This window comes from Macaca fascicularis, chromosome 6, assembly GCF_037993035.2.
Source record: "Macaca fascicularis isolate 582-1 chromosome 6, T2T-MFA8v1.1".
In the NCBI taxonomy this organism is placed as follows: domain Eukaryota; kingdom Metazoa; phylum Chordata; class Mammalia; order Primates; family Cercopithecidae; genus Macaca; species Macaca fascicularis.
In genome coordinates, this window is record NC_088380.1 from 92,211,909 (window position 1) to 92,238,324 (window position 26,416).

The following is a 26,416-nucleotide window of genomic DNA, read 5'->3' on the forward strand; positions in this document are numbered from 1 at the left end:
GAGAATGGCGTGAACCTGGGAGGCAGAGCTAGCAGTGGCCAGGGATCGTGCCACTGCACTCCGGCCTGTGCGACAGAGCGAGATTCTGTCTCAAAAAAAAAAAAAAAAAAAAAAAAAAAATTAGCTAGCCGTGGTGGCAAACACCTGTAGTCCCCAGCTACTCGGGAGGCTGAGGCAGGAGAATGGCGTGAACCTGGGAGGTGGAGCTTGCAGTGAACCGAAATCGCGCCACTGCACTCCAGCCTGGGTGACAGAAAGAGACTCCATCTCACCAAAAAAAAAAAAAAAAAAAAAAAAAGAAAGAAATATATAGCCACACATTTAATGTAAATTCTTCATTTTAAAGATGCAAAAACAAACAAACAAAAAACTATAGACAGAAATGGGATGTTTTCTGATTCTTAGATTAGCATTCTACCTACAAAATTATGCTACTACTTTATTTAAGAAAATAAATTGTCTTTTCCCAAACGGGAGAAAGAACAGTACCCGCATGCAGGGAGTGATGGGAGGAAAACAAAACAAAAAACAATAGGATGGAAAAATACACACTCTGATCCATTAAAAATAGGCCTGTCCAACATGAAGAGTTCATAGCTAAAAAAGGAGTCCAGTGGAAACAGAAGACAAACATATAAAAAGGCTCGACCTATTTTTGTTCCCCAACTTAGGAAGAAAACAAAAATATGTGAAAATGTTTACCACTTTAAAAAAGAAAAGTTTGACATTAGCTTTTATTTTAATCCCAAGATATCAAGCAAGACATTAGCTTTTTGATCATCCTTGGTGTCCATGTCAGAGTCTTCACAGCACATAACGAGCTCAGTTCTAAAGCCGAGGTGCGAACATAATACGATGGATAGGAGTTAAAAGATGAGATGGTACAACTATTCGAGACACTGGGTTCAAGCTCTAGTATCACTAGTGTGTTTAAATCCGATTCCTTAAGCCACCTAAATCTTTGCAAAGACACAGGATGATCTGCATTTAAAAATCACTTAGTTTTATTTTGCTGAATAATGCCATACACCTTGATAGACCATTTTCGATTACGTGATGGTTCAGAAACTGTGTATGAATTCAGAGAATGTTGAGACCTTAGGCTTCATAATACTGAGAATTTAATCTTTCATTTGAAAGAATAAAATCTATTCAGTGAAGTTCCAATTATAGATTTCATAATGAATTCTATTTATTGCTTCCTGGACCTGTCAATTCCATTAATGGATGAATCTCTCTTCTGAATCACAACTGAGGAAGAAATGCCACTATTTTACCAATGATATTTGTATCAGAAACAATAAGACAATGAGCCCATTCTGCTTGCATGCATTGGTCATTTTATGCACATCAATTGGGATTCTGGGAGAAATACCAATATAATAAAAATGCACATGGATATTAAGATAAAATTATATGCTTTTGGCCGGGCGCGGTGGCTCAAGCCTGTAATCCCAGCACTTTGGAAGGCCGAGACGGGCGGATCACGAGGTCAGGAGATCGAGACCATCCTGGCTAACACAATGAAACCCCGTCTCTACTAAAAATACAAAAAAAAAAAATTAGCCGGGCGAGGTGGCGTAGTCCCAGCTACTCGGGAGGCTGAGGCAGGAGAATGGCGTAAACCCGGGAGGCGGAGCTTGCAGTGAGCCGAGATAGCGCCACTGCACTCCAGCCTGGGCGACAGAGCGAGACTCCGTCTCAAAAAAAAAAAAAAAAAAAAAAAATTATATCCTTTTCATTACAGACAAATCAATGGGGGTAGCAGGAAGAATACAGCTCTGATCTTATAGTGCAATTGCTAGCAAGTGGGAGAGTAGGAAAGACATGAACCAATAAATTGTCACAATCCTACTAATCATACAAAAGCAAGATTATAAGGGCAAACACATATAATAAAAATAACTATATGCTTTGAAGCAATATTATATTGACTAAAGTATAAAATACAAAATAAAAGAAATATATTGGTCTAATTTGGGGATATTAAAACATTATTGGGTTTACATAAAGTACAAACCCTTTTGCATTTAGAGAACATAACTCTAGGTTCAAAGACAAAATGCATAAATAAACCAATTATTTCAAATTTGCTTTGAAAGGCTAAAAACACTAAACTAAACCTGTTAAAATAATACTTGGTTTGCCCAAGCCAGAGTATACTTAGAGTTTAAGTTTAAAAAGAATGAACTAACAGAACTTAAGGAATACACATTATTCCATCCAATAATGAATTCTATGTCTTTTACCCCATATTACTCCACTGTACAATCTTTGAAACTCAAAAGAATAACTTCAATTTTACTTTTTAAAATGTAGCTCTTTGGTAAGAATGATTATAAATACCAGGTGAGATTCTTTTCTAGACCAACATGTGAGAACTTTCAGAAACAAAACAAATGTTAAATTTTGGTATCATCTTATTACAAAACAAACACATTTTGATGATGCTGATATCTCTCAAAATATATTTGAAATGCTTTCTTTGGAAATACACATGAAGCGTCATTAGGATATCTTCACAATTCATTTCAAAGAGTTTTATCCAGTTTAAGTACTTACTACTCAATTTTTAAAATGTTTTATTTTAGTTTCCGGGCGTACGTGTGCAGGTTTGCTATATAGGTGTATTACACAATGCTGAGGTTTGGGCTTCTAGTGAACCCATAATCAAATAGTGAATATAGTATCCAACAGGTAGTGTTTCAACCCTTGTCTCCTTCCCACTTCCCCTCTTTTGGAATCCCTAGTGTCTATTATTTCCATTTTTATGTCCATGAGTACTCATTGTTCAGCTCCCGCTTATAAAAGAACATCTGGTATTTCATTTTCTGTTTCTGAGTTAGTTCACTTAGGACAATGGCCTCCAGCTTCATCCATGTTGCTGCAAAGAACATGGTTTCATTCTATTTTTACGGCTGCATGGTATTCTATGGTGCATACATACCACATATTCTTTATCCAATCAACCATTGATGGCCACTTAGGTTGACCCCATGACTTTGCTACTGTGAATACTGCTTCAATAACAGATAAGTGCAGGTCTCTTTTTGATAAAATGATTCCCTGTCATTTGGATTGATATCTAATACTGAAACTGCTCAGTCAAGTGGTAGTTCTATTTTTAGTCCTTTGAGAAATCTCCATACTGTTTTCCATAGGAGTGGAAGTAATTTACATCCCCAGCAGTGTATAAGCATTCCTTTTCTTTTAAAACATGGCTATTTCCAAAATATTTAAATCTACACCCAAAGACAGGAATTTGCTATATTAAAATTTTCAAATGAATGTGAACCTTAAGCCCTGAAAGTTATTCCAAAAGAAGGGTTTCAAACTTGCTTTCAACAGTGGTAACGGCACTGAAAATAAAGACAGCCTCCTAAGAGTTATATGGAAAAGTATTTATTCATTTATTTAAAAAGAGAAAAAAACTACCTTTGTTTATCTCTTATACATTTTACAATCTTGACCCTTCATTTTAAACTTTAGATGTAAAAAGAATCAAAAAGAGTTTTATTTTTTTTCATTTCCCTTGAATGTTTCATTCAAATTATCTCAACTTTGGCCAGTAAAACAAAAATATTTCTTATTCTAGAAACTACAAATTTAAAATGAGTCCTATTTAACCAAGGCATACATGATACCTGTAGACCTGATTTGGGAGGGAAAGATTCTGATTTTCAGAAATGACAGAAAAAGAATTTTAATTTGGGAGAAATTATTAAGCGTCCATAAAACTTTAAATACACTCACACATAGGCAATACAAATAAATTGCTTACTCTGCTGAACTTTCAAAATGTATTTTAATCTCATTCCAAAAAGAAATAAAATTTCTAGATACAAATACATCTCATTCAAGTCACTTTTTAACATACATTCTGCAACTTAAAATATTATAAGGATTCAATATTTTCATCTTTTATAATCTCAATATATTATATATTTAATATATAATATATATACAATACATACAGGTAGTCAGCAGGTTTACAAAGTAATTTCTTTAAAGTCTGATCAGTATTGATAAATATTTTTAGCCTATTAAAAGGAACTATTTAGGATCGTAGAATAAAATAAAATATGGCAGGTCCAAACCTAATGGCAAGATTACAAATGTTCATATGGCCAGTCATTTTAAAAGAACTCTCAAGTTGGGTAGAATATGTTTTAAAACAATACTCTTGCTATTCTCAAGCAGCAGTAGTTATATATTTTAACCATATTCATCTCCATTAAATTTAAAATAACTATGCAGCTTTCTTTACTGTAATATACAGTAGCTATCTCTTCCTTTCTGTTGGATTTTATTGTTTCAAGAGTAACTAATATATTACCAACAGAAGAGACTTTAGCCCCTTTCCCTCTCCTAAAGCATGGCTCAGTTTGAAGATCGTTCTATAGGCAGCCACTATGACTATCAACAGTACCATAATACCATTAAAAGCAATCAGTAACTAGAGTCATGTGAGATGTTTCAAAGACTGCTGGAGGTTTCTGTAAACCAGGGTAATCAGAAATATTACCCTTGTAGATAGCCCTCTCCTACCAGTAAATACAAAGAGTTAAAATTCCAATGCCACAGTGTAACAGATAACAATCTATTTTGTAATTTTAAATATTACAACATTAATTCACCCTGAGAATACAGAGGAAACATTTAATACAAGACATTCTGATATGTTTTTTTTTTTTTCCATTGTATTTGCTTTCTTCTGGTTTTCATCAGCCCATTAAGGGCACAAATATTTGAATTTAAAGTGTGATTTGGATATGCTTTTTTGTTAACTGAGATTCATGCCACAGTCAGATACTGGTGATAGAAAAGCCCAAAAAGGCTTGTAGAAAAGAGGCAAGCAGCAATCCACCAGGTCAGAAAAGACAGAAGTCCTCGAAAAAGAAGAGGAGTAAAAATATTTTTTAAGCTGCTCAGTGCCACTGTTATTTGCGTAACAGTTACCTTCATCTTCCCTTCAGCTGATGGTAATTCAGAGTAAACAGAATTGGAAAGTAGACTATTATCCGCTGGTAAGGTAGAGATAGATTCTGGATAAATTCCCCAGGAATGATTACCTAGAAAATCGAAGACACAAATACAATTTGAAGAGTAACTAATTACAAAGCTTTTCACTAAAAAAAGATCTTTACTATATTTGAAATTAACAATAAGTTTAGAGGCATAGTACATCATTTTATGTTGAAAATAAAGTAAAATAATAATCCTTCTAGATCCCTAAAAAGTTAACGTGACTAGAGACTATCTGGCCTCATCAGTAAAGGTACACATAAAAGCGAAAAGTCTGATATACTTTTAATTATGTGCACTAAAAATGGGTAAAATAACAAAAACAATTTCCTCACTGTATAAGAAATGAATCAGCTAACTCTACTGGAGTGACAAGGACAGATTCAAAAACTTCTGAGAAATATTTTCTACTTCTAGAATATCAAAATAAATTCCCTTCTCAGAAATTATCTATGATTTCAATATGAAAACCTATTAATAGCTTCCAGAAATTTTTTTCATCATATACTTTCCTATAGTGGACAGGATATGAGTCACTTAATTTACAACTGAACTACTTATCCCTTTACATTCCATAGATTCTTACAGGGCACCTACACCTATCATCAGGTCTATAACACCCACTAAGTCCATGAAGCCAAATAATACTTTTAGTTCCTTTGGGTTTCTTAAACCCTAACAGTGGCTGATTGCCTGATCCAAAAAAGGGGAAATGATTAATGCAGTAATAGATACTTCTTGAATAACACCACATGGGTACTTGATAGCTTAATGAAGAGACTTGTAGAATTTTGTACTGAGAAATCTTCACCCTTTCAATGTAAGTTATCTAAACTAGAACTTACCATAGCATTCTGTAATTTATTTAAGTTTATAATTGCCTTGTAATAATATAAATATTAGGCAATAACAAAACCTTAAATCATTTTCTTATAACACAAAAGTAACTAAGATCAACAGTGCTTACTAAAGTTACTGGGTAAATCTGAGACTTAACCTTTAGTAAACAATTCTTGAAGACAAAGCATAAAGTTATAAAACCATGGGTCTGAGTTTTCAAAATGAAAATGATAAATCACCTTCCACAGCTAAAACTTTCCCATGGTTCTTTTTTACAGCTTTTAAAAAGAGAAACAATTTTAAGAGTTGCATTTCTTTGTTGGTGACAAAAAGCCTTATTAATTATAGGTAGAAAGTAAAAGATGCTTCCTAGTTGCCAGGGCATGCCTACCTAGTGTTTTCAAAAGCAGAGTTGTATGAAGCAGCATTACCAGAGGCGCCACATACTGCAGTGCAATGACACAAAGATAATAAAAGACTCGAGCCACCTGCAACCAACAACATTCTTAAGTGTCTAATACAACTGACATGTTAAGAGTGAATTAAACTTTCATATAATTGTCATACCAAAATGTTTAAGAGATAATCCTTTCACAAGAAGGAAGCTAAATGTCAATGCTAAATGTCCCCAAAATGACTCTGGAAAGGCTCAATTTGAAGACAAGTTTTTGGAATGTGAGAACATTAAAATAGATTCCTTAAAAATAATTCTTAAATGATGTATATATATTGGAGAAAATAATGACTAAGATTCAAATGGTATACATTTACTCATATTTCAAAGATAAAACAAAATGTAAGGGCATCTACCTAAAATATCCAACTAAATAACAATAGTAGGCAGAGTCACATATGAGCATAAATCCCTCATAAATAAAAAATTAAGTCCCCATTCTACATGAACATATTTGAAGTCAAACTATGGAAAATATAAAAATATATAAAAGGTAAAACAGAAAAAAAGTTGTCTAAATCTTAATAAATGCCTCTAACTATGGAGGTGAATAAAAAACTGGAGCTGGTTGGGCATGGTGGCTCAGCCTGTAATCCCAATCCTTTGGGAGGTGATGCAGGAGGATTGCTTGAGCTCAGGAGTTCAAGACAAGCCTGGGCTATATAGAGAGATGCTGTCTCTACAAAAAAATAAAATAACAATCATAATAGTAAAAGGAGGTAGCTAAAACTACCTCTCTTAAAGAAAGATACAATCAAGTTATTGGTCCATTATAGTGGCAGATGGATTCCTTGTCCTTTTCTTCTGTGGAAGCCTCAAATAAATTAAATACTTACATTTCATATTCAAGTACATTTAAAATGAATAAATGTAGCCACTAAAAGTAGTATTTCCCACTCTTTAAGTCTTAAAGTCTGGACAATATGTTATAACGTCTTTCAAATCAATTAGAAGGGTCCCATTTAGCAATATTAGGCATAAAACAGCTTTGTACCACCCACTGTATGACACCAAGCACTTAAGGCAGGAAGAAGAATTAAGACCCCTTCCTTCACGTGGCACCAAAATCAGAAAAAGGTCTCTTTGATATCTGTTAGCTTAAGATTGTTTTGCTTATTTACAATAAGAATAAGACGGGTTGAAATACTATCTACTAAAGGAAACCAATATTTTTCTTTTTTCTTAAAGTGTGGTTTTTGCTATTTTTCATTTTGACTAGGGTATAAAACTTACCATTTTCTGTAGCTCAACCGTACTTATTCGCCCTGCTTCTTTCTTCATCTGATCCACACATTTTTGGGCTAAATTTAAATAAGCTTGCAGGTGACTACGCATCATGGCCAACCGCAAAGCACACAGCAGGATTATTAACCAGAGTCGCAGAGTATCAAATGTGGCTTCTGTCATTCTACAGATCAAAAAGTTGATATAGTGCTCTCAAAGACAACAATATGCTAGCATGCTTGTTGTATGTTAATGCTCACCATATAAAATATAAGAAGTCTATACTTAGTAACAGTTAGACACACAAGAGAATCTGACTCTGCCATAGACTTATCTGTATAATACTTTCACTTGAATAACAGAACTAGATAAATGTATTATGAAAGCATAAGAAGTTAACAGGTATCTAGAAGAAAAAAGTAGAGCAATACATGATACCCTTTTCTCTATATACCCTCCTCCATGGATAAAAACTGGCTGTGACATGAAAAGAGAAGTTGGGGAAAGCAAGAAAACTGCAGGGATTGCCTGTGGGACTAATCAAGTCAATCACCAAACATCATTGGGTACAGCTTTGCCTGATCATACACCTATTTGCATGGGATCTTCCACTCTGCTGAGCCTTCACTTGGGACCACTGGAAAATCAAAACTTCTGATACATTATGAAAGATATCAGATGCCTGAAATTCCTCTACAACAATTCATTTAACTTGTTATGCATTGAAGCTGGCTTGGTTCTAAGCAATTCCTCAAACTTAAGGTTAGGATTCTAGGTGAAAACACATAACGTAAAGACATCATTTCGCACTTTGGGAGGCCGAGACGGGCGGATCATGAGGTCAGCAGATCGAGACCACCTGGCTAACATGATGAAACCCCGTCTCTACTAAAAAAAAAAAATACAAAAAACTAGCCGGGCGAGGTGGCGGGCACCTGTAGTCCCAGCTACTCGGGAGGCTGAGGCAGGAGAATGGCGTAAACCCGGGAGGCGGAGCTTGCAGTGAGCTGAGATCCGGCCACTGCACTCCAGCCTGGGCGACAGAGCGAGACTCCGACTCAAAAAAAAAAAAAAAAAAAAAAAAAAAAAAAAAAAAAAAGACGTCGTTTCAGAAACCAGATCACTGATGAGGGCTGCTTAAAGAATTTTAGAAAAAAGAGATAACTTCTGATGTCCTTTTGGTGTTTAATGTTTTTAAAAGACCATGGGTTTCTGCTCTGATGAAGAAATACATTGCAAGTAATTTGAATGTAGTAACTAGACCACCCTTGGCATCTAGTCTTATATCTAGTACCTACCAGGCACTTAATATGACCGTTGTAATGCACAGACTGATTTGCCAGGTAAAACCTGGAACTGAGAAGGGTCTCCCTGAAATTCGTAAGAACATGAGGGTAGAATGGATGCATATAAAGAAGAACAAATGAGAAAAGATTTACAAAAAAAAAAAAAACAAAAACCTCATAACTAAAACTATAATATAGGAAAATTTGAAGTGTAATATTTTGCTCGAACTGTTAATGAAATGGAGTTAAGAAATGGGAATGGGACAAAGGCTTTACTTTATATACTCTCTCTTTTTATTAAGTCACGAGGGGACATGGACATAAAATTCCAATGGAAATGCACTGTTCGCTAAGAAAGATAAAGGCGTAACATTTTATCAACATGTTTCCACTACAATGAACAATGAGATTAGGGAGCCATCATGTGAGGGTAACAGTACATAAGACACAAGCCTACCCACAGCCTTGACCCTTTCCTGGGGACCTATAAACAATACTGTGCTCCCTCCAGTTGTGCAACAAGGACAACTAACTGGGAGCAGCCTGAAGACAGCTATTTCACAGCCTTTGAGGATAACAGGTAATGTGAATGAAAGGAATAGAAGGTAGTGAACTAGAAAATTATTTGCTCAGTTTATGGGTTCAGGATTTAGGATGATAGTCATTAAATACTACTTTCTAATTAGATTATTCAGTATCATCATAAATACCTGAAAAATTGATCTGATAGAGTATCTCAAGAAGGAGCATGAGGAGGGGCTTAAAGTACACAGGTAAAGCACAGGCAGAAGAAATCACCCTAAATTCCTGATGCCATTCTGAGCTTTCCTGTGTATGCTGTGTTCTTTTTATGAGGTTATAAGCACACATGGACTCTGTTTACCAATATTTTATTTTTTTTCAATGCTTTATCAGAACACATGATGGACTCAAATACATTTCTGGGTTGAAACTACATTATACCATATTTTTTGCTTCTGATTACAAACACCTTTCCACAAATCAATTTGTCTGTGACAGAAGAAGAACCTGTCACTTCATTTTTCCTTCATCCTACCCTCTTTGATGGGAAGCCATTTTTCACAATCTACCATATGCACTTTAGATTTTTAACAAAAATTAAAAACTGCCTCTAATAACCATGAATTCAAATTAAAGAATAATAAAAGAGAGCAGAGGTAAAACCAAAGAAAGAGAACCTCAGGTCTTTATGTACAAACCACATTTTTCCTATAATTTAATATACACACAAGGGAAAAGTTCCTTATTCCCATTTCCATTAAATAAAGTATTCACTACTAATGAATCCACATGTAATTTAATCAGACTGGAAGAGGGAAGTGAATGTTGGTATAACTACCAAGTGTTTTATGTACACACGATTTGGCTGAATAACCTTAGTCAAATTATTTAACCTCTGAGCCTGTTATTTCATTTATAAAACAGGATGAGAACAACAACATATGCACAATTACCATAAAAAGATACAATATGTAAAGTATCAATATCTCACATAATAACTGGTATAAGTGTATCATAAATGCTAGTTTCCTTATTTTCTCAATTTAACTAAGGCAAATATAAAATCAGAGAACATAATGACAGGAGTATGAAATCCAGTTTCCACGACCAAATTTCAAGGAAGGATTGGGAATGCTTTCAGTATCAAAGATATGAATTACCAGTTTCTCTGAGATTTTTCTAGAACCCTAGGATCCTTAGAATTACTCTTCAATACTTAAGGAATCTGTCAAGTTAAAATTACCATTAAGGTAATTAGTGTATATCGGCAGGGGGGAAGCATTACTTTTTCAGTGGCTATTTCCCGGGTTCAACAGGATTAAATCTAAAAAGAAAAATTATCATGGTCATCACTGATTTTATATATACTCCAAGAAAAACTGGTACCAGGATCTAAAAGAAGTACACAATATAAAAGGTACACTGCAGAGTCAACGACTAGTCAAGTATTTCTATTTTAATTCTGATGAGGCAAAGCAGTGAAAAGAACATTTATTAAGCACTTAATTCCAGCTGGTTGCATTACATGTGTTCTTTCATTTACTCCAATGATAACCTTGTGAGGTAGATACTATTATCTTCGTCTTCCACATGGGGAAACAGAGGCTCAGTGGTTAAGTAATCTGCCTCAAGCAAAGATTTTAGTGAGGAGGAGAGCTGGAGTTTGGACCAGTTCTGTCTGAAACTTTCTATTACTCTAACAGTTCTACAAGGCTAACATATCAAGTCTAGTTATTAACGCCTATTAATAAACTGTTTGTTTCCTCACCATCTTCTGCTAAAATATAGTTGCCTAACTATAGAACTATAAACTAGTATTAGATAATAATGTTAAGGTATTAGTATTAGATAATTTTGTTAGGTACGATGATATTATTGTTATATAGGAAAATATCCTTTTTTTTTTAGAGGTGCAAGCTAAAGTATGAAGGGATAAAACTGCTATGTCTCTAATTTAATTCAAAAATGCTTCATCAAAAAACAAAATAAAAAATGGATGAAGCAAATATGGAAAATGTTAACAACTGTCAAATATAGGGGTTGAGTATATGAGTTTCCATTTACACTACTTTTTTTCTCCATAATTTTCACAATTAAAACAAAAGAACTCCAGAAAGTATCTAAACAATAGGCACAATGACAACAGAAAAATGATGATGACTGGACGTAAAGAAGAGAAAAAAACAGTGTATAAGATAATATTAGTGCAAAGTAATAATCCTTAACTAATAAAGATCACAAAAATGTTAAATGATGCTCTGTAGCTTCAATTTTCTAACACATCTTTTAGCATTCCTATTAATGTCTGAAAAAGACAGTGTCCTGATTTTATCACTGAAAAACAAATACAGTAAATAACATTTAGTAAAGCAGTTTTGGTGATAAAAATCAGCTTTCAAATGCCCATACTTACAAAGGGATACTTTCTTTACCCAGTGGTGGGTTCATAATGTAGTCTTTGGTGATTGGTTTTACCCAGAGCAGAACCATAAATAAAGGTGCCAGGAAGTTGATATGAAGTAATGTTCTGAAAATATGTAAGAAATAAATATAAAAATTCAGAAACAACATGTGCTAATAAACTACAGAAGCTTGGGTCTTACTAAAATGGAGGTAGGAACTTATTTGCAATATTCTACTACTTACGGTACTACTGTCACCATCATTTTATATTTATCATTATGATTTAACACTGATTTGAGCCTGTGAGAAATTATGTCATTATCTTAATTTTTCAAATGAGAACATTTAGATGCAGAAAAGTTAAATGACTTGCTCTTGGCAATAACAGGCCAGAGGTAAATATAGGACTAAAATTCAGATTTGTTCACTTCTATTCTAGTATTCTTTAGTAATCCCATACTTTATTCCTGATTTAATAAGCAGGTATTTAATGATTCTAACTTTAGATAGTCAATGAATCTAATGGATTTTCAGTACAGAAGAGTCATCTGATACTTTCTAGTGCAAATGAAACAAAGTGTCTCCTCATTATCTACAAGTAAATGATAGTGATTAGCCAGGTCCATATGACTAGAAGGCATATGGCAGATGGAACCTACTCCAACAACCTGCAACTGAGGAACCTTTCAATGTGTAATGATCATGTATAATTTTTAATTTCCATTGTTAAAATCATAAGTGATTCCACATTTTAATTTCTTTTTGAATGAGTATGAACACACTTGAAATAATTTCCCTATCCCATATATATATATATCAAAAAAATTTGATATATATATATATTTGATATATATATATATATCAAAAAAATTTGCATTACTCCTGACAAGGCAATATACCTAATACAGCAAAGGTTTCAGGTCTGCACTATAACTTCATTGTTAATTGTCCAAGTTTGTACCCTACAGAGACAGATGGCTGATGAACATTTTTGTTATTTCAGAAAAAAGGCAAATTCTTCACACATTTTATTACCATAAACTGCTTTCATTATCAACCACACTTAAGAGCTAAACTGGAGGATTCAAAATACACACAAACACCACATTTTAAAGTATTACTACACAGGCAAATGACAGGGATCTGTGTGAGTGAACAGGGCTGGGTCAGGAAGCCATGAACACCTGACAGGGAAAGGCAGAACTCTCGCTCTAACCTCTGATATGAAAACAGGTCCTAGTGCCTGGCCATGGGGGTGAAGAGAATGCTGCTCTTTGTGCCAGTCATGTTATTCTCACAACAGAACTAGCTTGCCCACACCCTTATATCAAGGCAGAGTGCTACAACACAATGAGGGGCTGCAATAACTGAAAATAAAACCCCAAATCCCCAAAGGGAAAAAATCTTAAAATGAAGCCACATTTTACTAAAAAGGGCACTAAAATGTGTGCTCCACCCCCAACCACCACTAAATGCTTGAAATGTTTTTATAAAGTGATTCTTTCATCCCACAGCCTGGGTAAACCATCGGATGTGGGGAAGAAAGAAGCAGTATTAGGTATGCAGTGTTGCTAGGGAACACTCTAGTATCAAGGAGCAGCCCACAGCGGTTTCAGTAGCTTGTGAAGGGCTCCCCTCCACCCACCCTTTTCAGCTTATTTAAATCATAACACTGGGGTTAGTGGACTGAAGTGTGTGTGTAGAGAGGAGGGGGAGAACCAGGTTTTGTCTTAAAAGAAGCCATTAGGGATACGGGTGGTGGGAGAAAGGCAGGATGTAGCCAAAAGCACGCTGAGTAAAAGAAGGAAAAAAAAAAAAAAAAAAAAAAGAAGGATGAAGGAGTGTGTAGTGGAAGGTGACAATAGGTAAACACACATATAAAGCATATGTAGAAAAATGGAAGTGAGGTTAAAAAAAAAAGACAGTCAAAATTAAATTAAAGGGAAATGACATAGGTAACAGAGACAAGAATGTGCAAAGACTAAAGACTCAGCCTCATTAAAAATAGGTTTTAAAGAATAGAAATGTTAGGAAATAAGATCACCCAGAGAAACTTAATGATTATAAATACACGTATCAAAATGAAATATTCTCAAGTTGGGCTTCTACTGCAAAACAAAACGATGAGACAGGAACTTTGATCTGAATATGAGTTGAAGTAGATATAAGCCTATCTTTCTGCCAAGATGTCTACATCAACAACAAAAAAAATCTGTGACAACCACAAAGAATACAGTAAATGGGCTTTGAACTACATATGAAGATGAAATATAACTTGTCCAAACGTAGAATTTCAGAACTAAGATAGAATTTGGTAGTTAGAAGTAATGTACAACATATAACATTGTAGAGTATTAACAATTCCAAACTAATGTATTATTTTAATAAGAGTCAATAAGCAGGTCAATAACTTAAGGAAAACAAACATCTCTTACATACAACTTTAAGTTTTAAAATGTTTTAAAATAAAATTTTACATTAAAAAGTTAATTTAAATAGATTCATATAAAAACTTAAAACAATATTTTAAAGTAAAATGATCTTATTTTTTAAGGGAAATTTCTATGGAGCCTCAGTTTAGTTGTAGAGATTTCAATGTAAGCCCCTGAATTAGAAAGAACATAAATTTTGAGATTTTCATTTTAACAGGCAAGACAAATTTAGTAATTGATGGTGTATCTTTTTAAATACAAGACTTAAAATTTAGAAGCAAATAAAAGAAACTTGCTTATAGTTGAAAGAGGAAGTAATGTGACATCAAATAGTTATTTATTAATTTTCAATACAATAATTTATGATTACATTACAATATTATACCTTCATTAAGATGGAAAACATATATTTATCTGCATGTGCTTATGTACATTTTCCGCTTACTGTGTAATTTTTTCTGTTGCCAAATTCAGGGCATCCAGATGCATTTGAGCCAGCCGTAATCCAGGAAATGTCAAAAAAGCCCCAATGAGTGAACAGAAAATAGCCAGGAAAAATTTGAAAGTAAGTTTTGAAACAGGACTCCTAAAAATAAAATTTTTAAAGAAGCTGATAAATTTTTATAATTAGCTTTCGAAGAATTTCCTTTCTTCTAATCAATTCTGTTACAAACAACAATAACAGTAAAACAAAGCAAATTTCTACAAAAAGATTGCTATTATTCAAGTACCTATAATGGATTCTGGTGAACTGTAAACTAAATGAGGCATCTCTTTAGTCGCAGTCACAACAACCTAACTTACACATTCAACAAGGAATTGATATATAACTTGGATAGAAATTTAATCTTTTGAGGGAGATGAATTTAAGAAATGCAAATTTATATAAGAATTCTATGAAAGATACTAACTTTATATAGTCATAAAAATTATGAGTAAGGATGTTTCTAGAAGTGACAGTCCAACTTAAAACTCTTTACTAATTTAAAACAGCTATACTAAATACTGCTTTATTAAAAATATAAAATGTTAAATTTAAATAATGCTTAATTTTTCAAAGACTTACTGAGATTCTAAACCTTGCTTTTCAAGAAACTGCATCGCACTGTCTGAAAAATTTGTAAACCCTGTAGGAAAAAAAAAAACAAAAACAGATTACTCTTATCACAGATGTGAAATATAGAATCTTTCTGTGGAAATAAAATGCTAGAAAACAGAGCATCTTAAATGTTGAAGTGACTAGCTTAGCTCTTTCATGTGTTAATTAGTATGCCATAACGCAATAAAATTTGGTTATTAGCAGGAACAGGCTTTGAAAACATCCCTTTGATATTTGTACATTCCATGAGTGTGCATAAAATTTGCATTAATTCTTTAACTATGTGAGTAAACTTTAGCATTACAGAAACTTATTTAACTGTAAGGAAAAAAATGAGACAGTATTTTTGGAAAACATATTAATTAAAAACTTAGCTAAAACAAAAGCAAAAAAAGAAGATCTTAATTAAGAATAATAAAGGTTAATTATTTAGAACATTACAGAGTATACACTTTAAATTTAATTTTAAATATTTATCAGATATAAAACTTAAATACTGAGGTCAAAAATATTAGCATTAGATAAAGCAAAATTGATTTTTAAAGTTGTATGAAACTATTACCTGTTTCAAGTCCAAATTCCAGATAATTTTCTGTTACAATCAATACTGCCATTGCTTTGACAAAGAAAAAAAATCCAAAGGTGACACAAACAGATCTTTCACCACCATCTTCTACTTTAAAATAGTGTGTAGTTAATGAAAATAGAACTTTGCTGCAGAAGGAAAAGTTCAGGAAAAACCACAATAACTTTATGGGAACTATACACAACGATCTTGATAGGACTTGATTCCAATAAAATCTGGCTACAACATTTATTTCTAAGTGGAGTTTATAACATTTTTAAATTAAGGAAAAGAGCACCCACATACTAAGTTATAGCTAGGGAATGTATTTCTAGTTTATCTCAAATTTTACTAGAAGATTATTTCAAGATTTTTATGCAATACGTTCTCAGTGACATGAAAAGCCAGGGTAGAGGTTATTCTAGAGAACTGTCTTTATTAGGCATGTCTGTTAAACCAGTTTACATTTATAATTAAACACATAACACAGGAATCATCCATAATAATTCAACAAGTTAAAACTTGAGAATTTTACTAGTAGCTATTGTTGATCTGTAGTATGAAAACTAAATGTCTGGGATCACCACTTCACATTAGTATTAAGCGAAAATCTTTAGAGAAAACAAGTTCCAACTGAGTATTCAAACACAGCCAAAGTTTCAACGTGCTCATCTATTAAAATAGGCTGAAGAGATTATCTTATCTGAACCATCCCGACACACACACAAATTGATTTAATCAAGGTTAAATCAGTGCGTGGCCCAAAGCTAGAACTCAGATCTCCATTATACACCAAATTGTTCTCCTTGAAATCGCAAAACAAACAAAATAAGGTGCTTGGCAAACAAACCTAGAAAAGCAACCTTTACGTAAACTTTATGTCAAGCATGGAAAATAACAGCTATCATTTAGTACTTGCCATGTGCCGGGCAATACCAATTAACTTTTAATTCTCACATTAACCACATTATTATTGCTACTTTACAGACATTTAAAAAAACTTAAAAAAACAAAACAAAACAAACTGTGGGCCAGGCGCACTGGCTCACGCCTATAAACTCCCAACACTTTGGGAGGTCTAGGTGAGCAGATCGCCTGAAGTCAGGAGTTTGAGACCAGCCTGGCAAACATGGCGAAACCCCATCTCTACCTAAAATGCAAAAATTAGCCAGGCATGGTGGCACATGCCTGCAGTCCCAGCTACTCGGGAGGCTGAGGCAGGAGAATTGCTTGAATCCAGGAGATGGAAGTTGCAGTGAGTCTAGATAGCACCATTGCACTCCAGCCTGGGCAACAAGAGTAAAACTCTGTCTCAGAAAACAATCAAACAGACAACAACAACAAAAAACAACTGTGGCAGAGAGGTAAAAGTAAAAACCTCAAAATCACAGCTAGATTAGAGAAAGTTGAGATTTAAAACTAGACAGTCTGGATCTAGAATCTGTGCACTTAACAATTGATTATATTGCCTCTAAAAAACTGTACATAGCACCTAAGTCAATGTGGTACTTATAGCAGTAACACATAAAATCTTTTCAAAATAGAACGCCCTGACAGAAGTAAAGAATTAAAACATTCTCATCATCAAAAGAATCCTTTCATATATATCTTATACACACAGTCTGAAGGTAATTTTATACAATATATTTAATAATTTTATGCATGAAGAAAATTTTGACTGCATTTTAACTGCAATCTCTCACTTGAGGCCAGGTGTAAAGTTTTCTACTTCTGGTGTCATGCCAGTACTGGAAAAGTTTCAGATTTTGGAGCATTTTGGATTTTGGACTGTAATGTTCAACCTGTATCAAACAATACAGGTCCATCCATCTCTTTCTTGGCATTATAACAAAGAGCTTACATATTAGAAGAGGACAAAGAAAGATGAATATAGTCAAGCTGCAAAACCACAACTGAATTGCTTTTAAGATACAGCGATGATCTCTAATAGCCTAAATGCTTTAAACCCAGGTTTGAAAAACACTGCTTTATTTTTACTGAAAATGTTTACTAGAATCTATAAGGAGACAATTTCCAACTTCTTTGCTTACACTGAAAAACAAAATAGTATCTTTGGCCAAAAGTGGTACCAAATCATCAGAATAAAATTTCCCAAAAATTACACCTACCACTGCACTTTGTTATCCTAGAATACTGAAATTACAAAATATGTCAACACTAAAGGAAAACAAAATTATATGCAGCCTGATCCAGACATGAAGCATGATCTTGCACTTATCACTAATGCTTTACAGTCCCACACCACAAATGCCTAAAATGGTATAATCACTGCATCCTCACTTCATATTGCATACTGGATAAATCTTAAAAACGAAATTATTTATTGAGTTCCATATTAGAACACCATCTCCCAATAACCCATATGTAATACTATGATCTGGCCACACCCACATGTTCAAGTTTTCATTCCATAGTCCCCAAATCTTCACCTTAATCAGAATAGTGTACTTACCATCTCCTGAGTGTCATCACTACACTGTCTTCGATCATTATCTATCATCTGAACTGCCCTCTTCCCTCCTCCTACCTAATCCAAGACTCAACAAAAGCTCCTCCACATCTTTCATGATACTTACCATTACCTTCTCAGCTGAGGCCATTCTTTTCCTCTTTGGAACTTATTGTATCACTTACTAATATAATTCACTTGCCATGTAGTCAATATACTATTTTAAACTATAGTGTGACCAAGTTGTAAAGAAAGCATTCTCTAGACCTAGAGTGTTTGGCTTAATCCTCGTTCTACTCTTACTAAACTACGTGATCTTCTACATGAAAATTAATTTCTCCGTGTCTCAGTTTCTTCATTTGTAAAATGCCGCCACCACAATCCACAACCTCACAGGGTTATTTTGAAAATCAAAGATTAAATCATCCTAGTTCTCAGCAACAACTTAAATGTTTTCTAGATAACTGAATTAAATATTTAACATGTAATACCAAAACTATGGGAATGTATACAAAAACATATGGATCAATACAATACAAACAGATAATGATACCATTCCTGATTGTGTTTAAATCTTTAAAATTCGATAATTTAATTTAAGAGGTACAAGATTAAGAAGTATACAGGCAGTGATGTGGTATGCACTGACTTCTATGTAAGTGGCAACTGCGCTCACAACTCTCCACTGATTTTCTTTCTATGCAGCCAGACCACTCTGACTCCAGCAGAAGACTAAGATTTTTGCCTCTGAAGAAACTGAACCTGAGGCACAGGAGAGTACAGATTTAGTCAACTGCATCAAAAACAGGATGATCAGGTGAAAGTCTACACTCAAAGGTAGTACTCACCTTGGAAACATGTGTAGCAGGTTTGTACACTCCAGGCAGGAGATTAAGAGATTCTCCTCTAGAGAAACTGAAAAGCCTCAAGGAAAAGACCAATAAACAATGACACTTTGGGCTACCTAAAATAAAGCTGGCTTTAGTATTACCAAGGTATTCCTTAGTGAAACTAACCAAGCCCTAATTATATACAGAGCTTCCAATCAGCTTTTAATGGCCATCTCTTAAAAATGAAAGGAATCCTCAGACATTAAAAAAGGAATTGGAAAACATATTCTATAAAAGACCAGATAGTAAATACTTTAGGCTTTGTGGTCCATATGCAGTCTCTGTAGCATATTCTTCTGCCTACTTTGTTCCCCTAATACTTTAACAATGTCAAAAAGCCATTCTTAGCTCAAGAGCTGTACAAAAACAGGCTGCAACCCAGATACTGCAAGTCATAGTTAGGCAATATCTGTATTAGAGCATCACATCTTATTTAAAAAAAGAAAGAGCTAAAATCAGCAACAGAAAAAAAGTAACTTCAAGAAAAAAAGAGATGATAAAGGCAGCAGAATGAAGTTTAGATATATAACTATATATACAGAAACAGATACACACATTTTTATTTAGGTATTTATAAACATAGGATATGTATATTTCATAAAGCTAGACAAAGATAAATGCATCTTTGAAATAAGAGCAGGATGCTATGAAAAAGGAATGGTTAGGCATCAACAAGAAACAGGACAGGAAAAACAAGAAAAAAAAATTAAAAGTTCCATCAAGCAGAACAAAAAGACAAAATGAAAAGTAAGACAAGGCCAGGCATGGTGGCTCACACCTGTAATACCAGCACTTTGAGAGGCTAAGGTGGGCAGATCACCTGGGGTTAGGAGTTCAAGACCAGCCTGGCCAACAGGGCAAAATCCTGTCTCTACTGAACATACAAAAATTAGCCGGGCATGGTGGTGGGCGCCTGTAATTCCAGCTAACTCGGGAGGCTGAGGAAGGAGAATTGCTTGAATCCAGGACATGGACGTTGCAGTGAGCCAAGATCGCACCACTGCACGCCAGCCTGGTAACAGAGCAAGATTCCATCAAAAAAAAAAAAAAAGAAAGAAAGAAAGAAAAAAAGACAAAAGCTGATGAGAGGTTAATCCAGAACATACATCTGACTAACAAATGTGAGACAGAGAAAGAAAATGGGAGTGGAGGGACAGAGAGAAGAAATTCTCAAAGACATAATCAAAGAAATTTTCTAAACTTGATGTTTCCAAATTAAAGAGCCTACCAAAAGCTCACCACAAAGAAGTAAAAAAGATCCTCATGAGGTACATCATCATGAACCTTCAGAAACAAGACCAACCAAGAGACAACTGTAAAAGTTTCCTCAGAAGAACAATAAAGCAAAATTAGGTATATGCAAAAGACTAAATATCACCATAAGTAAATCTTTTTTTTTTTTTTTTTGAGACGGAGTCTCGCTCTGTCACCCAGGCTGGAGTGCAGTGGCCGGATCTCAGCTCACTGCAAGCTCCACTTCCCAGGTTTATGCCATTCTCCTGCCTCAGCCTCCCGAGTAGCTGGTACTACAGGCGCCCGCCACCTCGCCCGGCTAGTTTTTTGTATTTTTAAAATAGAGACGGGGTTTCACCGTGTTAGCCAGGATGGTCTCGATCTCCTGACCTCGTGATCCACCCGTCTGGGCCTCCCAAAGTGCGGGGATTACAGGCTTGAGCCACCGCGCCTGGCCCACCATAAGTAATTCTTAATAGCATTTTTCAAGGTTGAGGACAATGGAGCAATGCCTTCAAAATTATGAAGAAAAATACAGATAACCTAGAATTCTATAACCAACCAAATGCCAACAACAGAATGAGTATAAAATTAACTTTCAAAACTGCAAAGTCTAAAAATAGCTACCTACCCCACATGCATGCTTTAACAGAAAGCGCCACCAAAACATTTCAACAAATCAAGAAATAAAAACACTAAATTGTAATAGGAAAGAAAAGTCAAGGACAGGTAGTACAATTTCCTCAGGAGGTTTACCTTCAAGCTGAAGATAAGCTTCCAAATGATAAACAGGTTCAATTTTTAGGTCTAAAATGGCAAATTTCTCTCAGATTTAGAATAACAACTTAAATAACATATACTTATAAAAGTACTATTATGGGCCGGGTCCAGTGGCTCACACCTGTAATCCTAGCACCTTGGGAGGTCGAGGTGAGCAAATTGCCTGAGCTCAGGAATTCATGACCAGCCTGGGCAACGTGGTGAAACACCATCTCTACTAAAAATACAAAAAATTAGCCAGGTGTGGTGGCCTATAGTCCCAGCTACCCAGGAGGCTGAGGCACGAGACTCACTTGAACCCAGGAGGCTGAGGCTGCAATAAGCCAAGATCACGACTTCACTCCAGCCTGGGCGACGGAGCGAGACTATCTCAAAAAAAAAAAGAAAAGTACCATTATGTTTCAACTTAGTTTAGAAACTGCTTTAAAGGCCCAATTCTCAAATTAAGAAAACACTGTCTATACGCTAACATCCCGAGATTGTTCAAAGATATTTTATCAATGCTCTTTTGAGAAGAAAAGAAATAGACCCATATTCCAAGAAGAAATATTTTGTTGCTAATACACAAAAATGATAAATAGTATCCTAAAGAATAAACACAGAGATTTCTCAAAAAACTTTCACAAATTTATGATTATCTCTTTAAAACAGAACATATTTCCACTCAATTAAGTGATTTTTATGCAAACTGAGTTTTTCTGTTCTGTGAAAAAAGATTCTATTGTTTTTCTGACCATTGGTACTAAATAAAATCCCTAATTTTTTTTCTATTCAAACAATTAAATCTTCCATGTTTGTTTTTCCATAAGGCAACTAAAATACTAAAAATACGTTATACTTCACATTCTACATTGCAAAGAAACCTACAAACTATACCAAGAACTTATTACACATATACACTGAAAACTAAGTACATTAATCCTAATGACCTATTAAGTAAAAGTCTTAAAAATAATATGATTGTATCTTCCAATGTTAAAAAATTTTTTTTAACAAAAATAGTTTTAAACTAAAACATTTTTCATACTTTCTTAGATATGCAAGTTCCATTACTTTAATTATAGAGAAAAAGAACCTAAAATTCCCTTAGATATATGCAAAAAAGTATCGTGCATGTTTAAAACGCCATTCCACAAAAAAAGCTTAGAGCCAGCCTCAACCTAACCAGACTGTAAAGAGAAATAATAGCCAAAAATTTCTAAAAGCATAATATACAACGTTTATTTAAAATACAAAAGAAAACTATCTTTTAGTTTCAGAAAAATTTTTATTTTCAGAACAAAATTTTAGTTTTAGAAAAAAAAAAATCACTTTCCAGCTAAAAGAGCAAAGTCAGACTCAATTATAAATTAATAAACAGAAATAACGTCCTATTACCCCAAATCCCTATTTAATTCTAGTTTTTTGTCTTGAAATCTGAGTAATACGACAGCATTAATGTCACGAAAAAATCTCCATGTTCATACAACAAACAGGCTTTGATATAACACGCCATATACAAGTTTTCAACATAAAACAAGTACCTTGGCTCAGATTCAATAACTCTGAGTTTCATTCTTTTTCTCACTAGAACTGAAATCTTACACAGTTTACTTCAGGATTAAATGTTTTGTTTTTCCTTATTAATCTAAAGCAGAACACTTTTGTAAATAAAAGAATATAGTAACTTAGAGCCTTTGAAGGCATTTGGAAATGGTGACTAAGTTGTACTAGTTTGTTGTAGTTGTCTATTTCCCACAGCAAATAAATGCAACATTTGTAGACCTTTAATATACAAATCTACATACAGAACTGAATATTAAACCAGAAAACTTTAGAATTTATTTTAACTTAAACTAGTCACAGTTTTTAGCTTTGCATAAAATTTGTATGCCTGGCAACGAAAGAAAATTAAAATTTTAACGTAGCCATGAAAACATACATAATAGGGTTTTGTACCTTAAACCTCCACATTGTAAAATACAAGCACTGTGGAAATGTGACTAATGATCCAGGCCTTTAACCAAATATAATAGGACTACTGAGAAGCTTTATCACTCTTTGTAGAATAGCTTTCTTCTCACTCAAATTCACATAATTGACTCAGTATTACTCTCTGTGCTACAGCTTATTTCTAAGAAAGGTTCTTGGGAAAAAAAAATCTATACATTGTAGAATATTTTCATTCTTTAAAGTTTTACTTCCACCGAAGGACCTCGGGCTTTGCAAGCCACATTTTTACCTTTTTACTTTTCATTTTTTCATAAGTGAAAACGATATGCTTCATATCCATAAAATCAGTACACATTTCTACAGTGACTCTAAGACTTCATGGGCCATCATACAGGAAAGACACTTAATAGAAATACTCCATCCTCACTGCAAGGGTTTCTTTACCTTTTTCCTTCCCCATAACATGTAACTTGGCATAAATGGAAGGGGAACACACAGACTTGGTCAGAGAAAATGGTTAGAATTACAAATGAGAAAGAAAGTAGAGTAGAGCTGAGAATTAGTTTGGCTTTAGGAGTGAGATTCAAAGCAGCTCTGATGGCTGAGATGCCTGAACACCTCAGGTGAAGCAGAAAGCAGAGCTGATGACAAGAGAAGACTCAGTTCTAGGTTTCAGGGTTCAAGGTTTTAGTGTCAAATTTTAAAAAGTCATTCCTGTGCTTTTAGAACTTTTAAGATGCTGCAGAAAGCATAATTTGCTGTCCTATGTATGTCACATATAAGTGATGAGGGAAAGAAAAAAAAATCATGGAAATTAATTTTCTTCCTTAAAGTGAACTGATTTTTAAAGTTTTATGTGTCTAATTTGGGGACCATTTTAATTTTGGGGACCATTTAATTTAGGGACCATTTTAACAAAGACCATTTCATCAGTAACAACTGCAGAGAATTTCTGAATTAACTGAAGTATGTATGACTATGGAATTAAGCAAAGCTATTGTCCTATGTAATCAATGGAGACATGTGTTTGACTAATAAGTAGGCACATACAATAAGAAAACAAAGAGAAGACAGACAGGGGTTACTTCAGCTATATTCCAGCCTATCTAAAGATAAAAGATAGGCTGTAAACGTATTTCTTTCTGGCGTTAATCTGGATATCTGGAATTTAATTCTGGTCTCCTATATGCCTTTAAAGGTGGTAGGTAACTTCATCACATGCTACAGGTTTGAACAACAACAAAAAATCACATACCCAAGCATACACACAATTTTACTGCCTCCTTCCCCACCCTCTTTGTGCAGTATCAAAGCCGGCAGAAAGTAGCTTGGCCTGTAAGCTCTTCAGCACTTTCTGTCCTCTCTGGGATAGGGAGACAGCCAGCTACAGGATTCCTGCAGAGATGTTACTGTTTGATGCCTTTCACAAATGCATTACTTAAAACGAAGCAAAGTCAGTTCCAGTGCTAAAGGCTGTGTGGGACCTTTGCTCCCGCATTATTAGGCGTTAGAGAGTAAACTGAAACATAAAATTTACTCACATAAACAATATGAATAGCTATTAAAAAGCATATTTTTCTAACTTATCTGGTAGGGATGTATCAAGGGCTCAATCACATTAAAATAAAACTGCAAATCAAGTATATGTGTTCCCACATAGGTGTTAGCCATGAAGAAAGTGAAGAAAAGAATATTCAATAATAAGCAATACTGGCAGGGAACAGAGACTCATACCTGTAATCCCAGTGTTTTGGGAGGCTGAGGCAGGAGGATGGCTTGAGGCCAGGAGTTTAAGACTAGCCTGGACAACATAGTGAGATCCCATCTCTATAAAAATCAAAAATTAGCTGGGTGCAACTGTAGTCCTAGCTACTCTGGAGGCTGAGGCAGGAGGATTACTTGAGCCCAGGAGCTCAAGGATACGGTGAGTTAGGACTGTGCAACTGCACCACAGCTTGGGCGATAGAGTGAGACCTTGTCTCTGGGGGAAAAAAAAGAAAGGGCAGTATTTTGGAGAACATGAGAACTCACTGAAGTATAAAAAAAGTAACATGACATATAATCAGCTCGTGTTAATTATCATGGGAAAATATTTTTCATGTGTTTTATATGACTTGATATCTAGGGATAGGTCTTTATTCTGATTGTTATTTTCACATATTTAATACCACAGAATTAAACAGGAATATTTTATGAGCTTGAATTTAAAAACTGCTCTTAGAGTTACTGTAACACTGGATATCTAAGGATGTTTCTCAACTAACACACGTGATTAGTATTTCTACCCAGTATACTACATACTTTGTGGATATTGACTCTTAAGACTTTTTTCTGGCTCTCCTAGTCTAAATTATACCTAAATCAATCCAAAAGAGGCAACGGAAGGGTAGTATGCTGGTGATGAACTGTAAAATTATGTCACATATTTTAAATGGTATCCACTTAACAAGTTTAAAAGATGTGCTACAGTCTCCGGTTGAATATTAAGACGTAAGACATGCATTTCCTCTGCTCATTGTCACAATCTAACTCAGCAAGGCACATAAAAAAGTCAAAAACCTCAAGAATAGAGAATAGAAAAAGAGACAAAAATTAGTAAGTAAGTAAATAAATAAGAAATCAACAAAATTTTGGAAGATGTTAAGTGGATAGAGAAAAGCAATTAGGTTTCAGCTTTCTCTGCTATACTTGATCTGCAAGGGGAGGAACTCAGTAAGAAGAAAGCCAATTCGTTCATCAGAAACCTGGGAAAAGTACTGGAGATACGAGGTACCTTCAAACACAGGGTTGATGAATGGATAAAACAGGAAGATTAAAAGTCTGTACTGCAGTTATTAAGACTTCCCAGACCTAGCCAGTTGTGATGGCACGTGCCTGTACTCTCAGTTACTCGGAGGGCTGGGGTGGGAGAAACATTTGAGCTCAGGAGTTAGAGGCTGCAGTGAACTATGACCACACCACTGCACTACAGCCTGGGCAACAGAGCAAGACCATGTCTCTAAAAAAAAAAAGTCTTTAAGACAGATTAAGCAAATCAGTTACTTTTTGTCACTTCCTAAATCCCACCAAAATGATGGTAAAGGAATCCGGTTTTAAGAAACATGAATAAAGTAAGAGAAAAAGCAAAAAAATTGTGGAAGCTAGAAAGCAGGCTCAACAGAATGAAGAAGCTCAATCGGACAGCCAAGAAGAAATCTGCCTTTTTACTGCAAAACTCCACAAAAGGATAAGGAAATTGGTTAGATGACAAATAATTCTCTA

General features: G+C 34.5%; 1 protein-coding gene across 16 annotated transcripts in view; it reads right to left on the minus strand.

Annotated features, from left to right (window-relative positions):
- Nucleotides 1-3,786: 3,786 nt before the first annotated feature.
- Nucleotides 3,787-26,416, minus strand: part of TMEM161B (transmembrane protein 161B) — a 73,609-nt gene continuing 50,979 nt past the window's right edge. For 8 of the 16 annotated variants that reach the window (XM_045394804.2, XM_045394801.2, XM_073993770.1 and 5 more), the window contains 7 exons: nt 15,848-15,999; nt 15,253-15,313; nt 14,632-14,772; nt 11,765-11,878; nt 7,553-7,727; nt 6,257-6,353; nt 3,787-5,072 (listed from right to left, as the gene is read on the minus strand). In XM_045394804.2, the coding sequence (XP_045250739.1) occupies nt 4,795-5,072; nt 6,257-6,353; nt 7,553-7,727; nt 11,765-11,878; nt 14,632-14,772; nt 15,253-15,313; nt 15,848-15,999 (1,018 nt within the window). In that variant the 3' untranslated portion in view covers nt 3,787-4,794. Of the gene's footprint in view, nt 5,073-6,256; nt 6,354-7,552; nt 7,728-11,764; nt 11,879-14,571; nt 14,773-15,252; nt 15,314-15,847; nt 16,000-26,416 lie in introns of all 16 variants that reach the window. The other 8 variants (XM_073993775.1, XM_073993774.1, XM_005557335.5 and 5 more) reach the window with 5 other exon arrangements.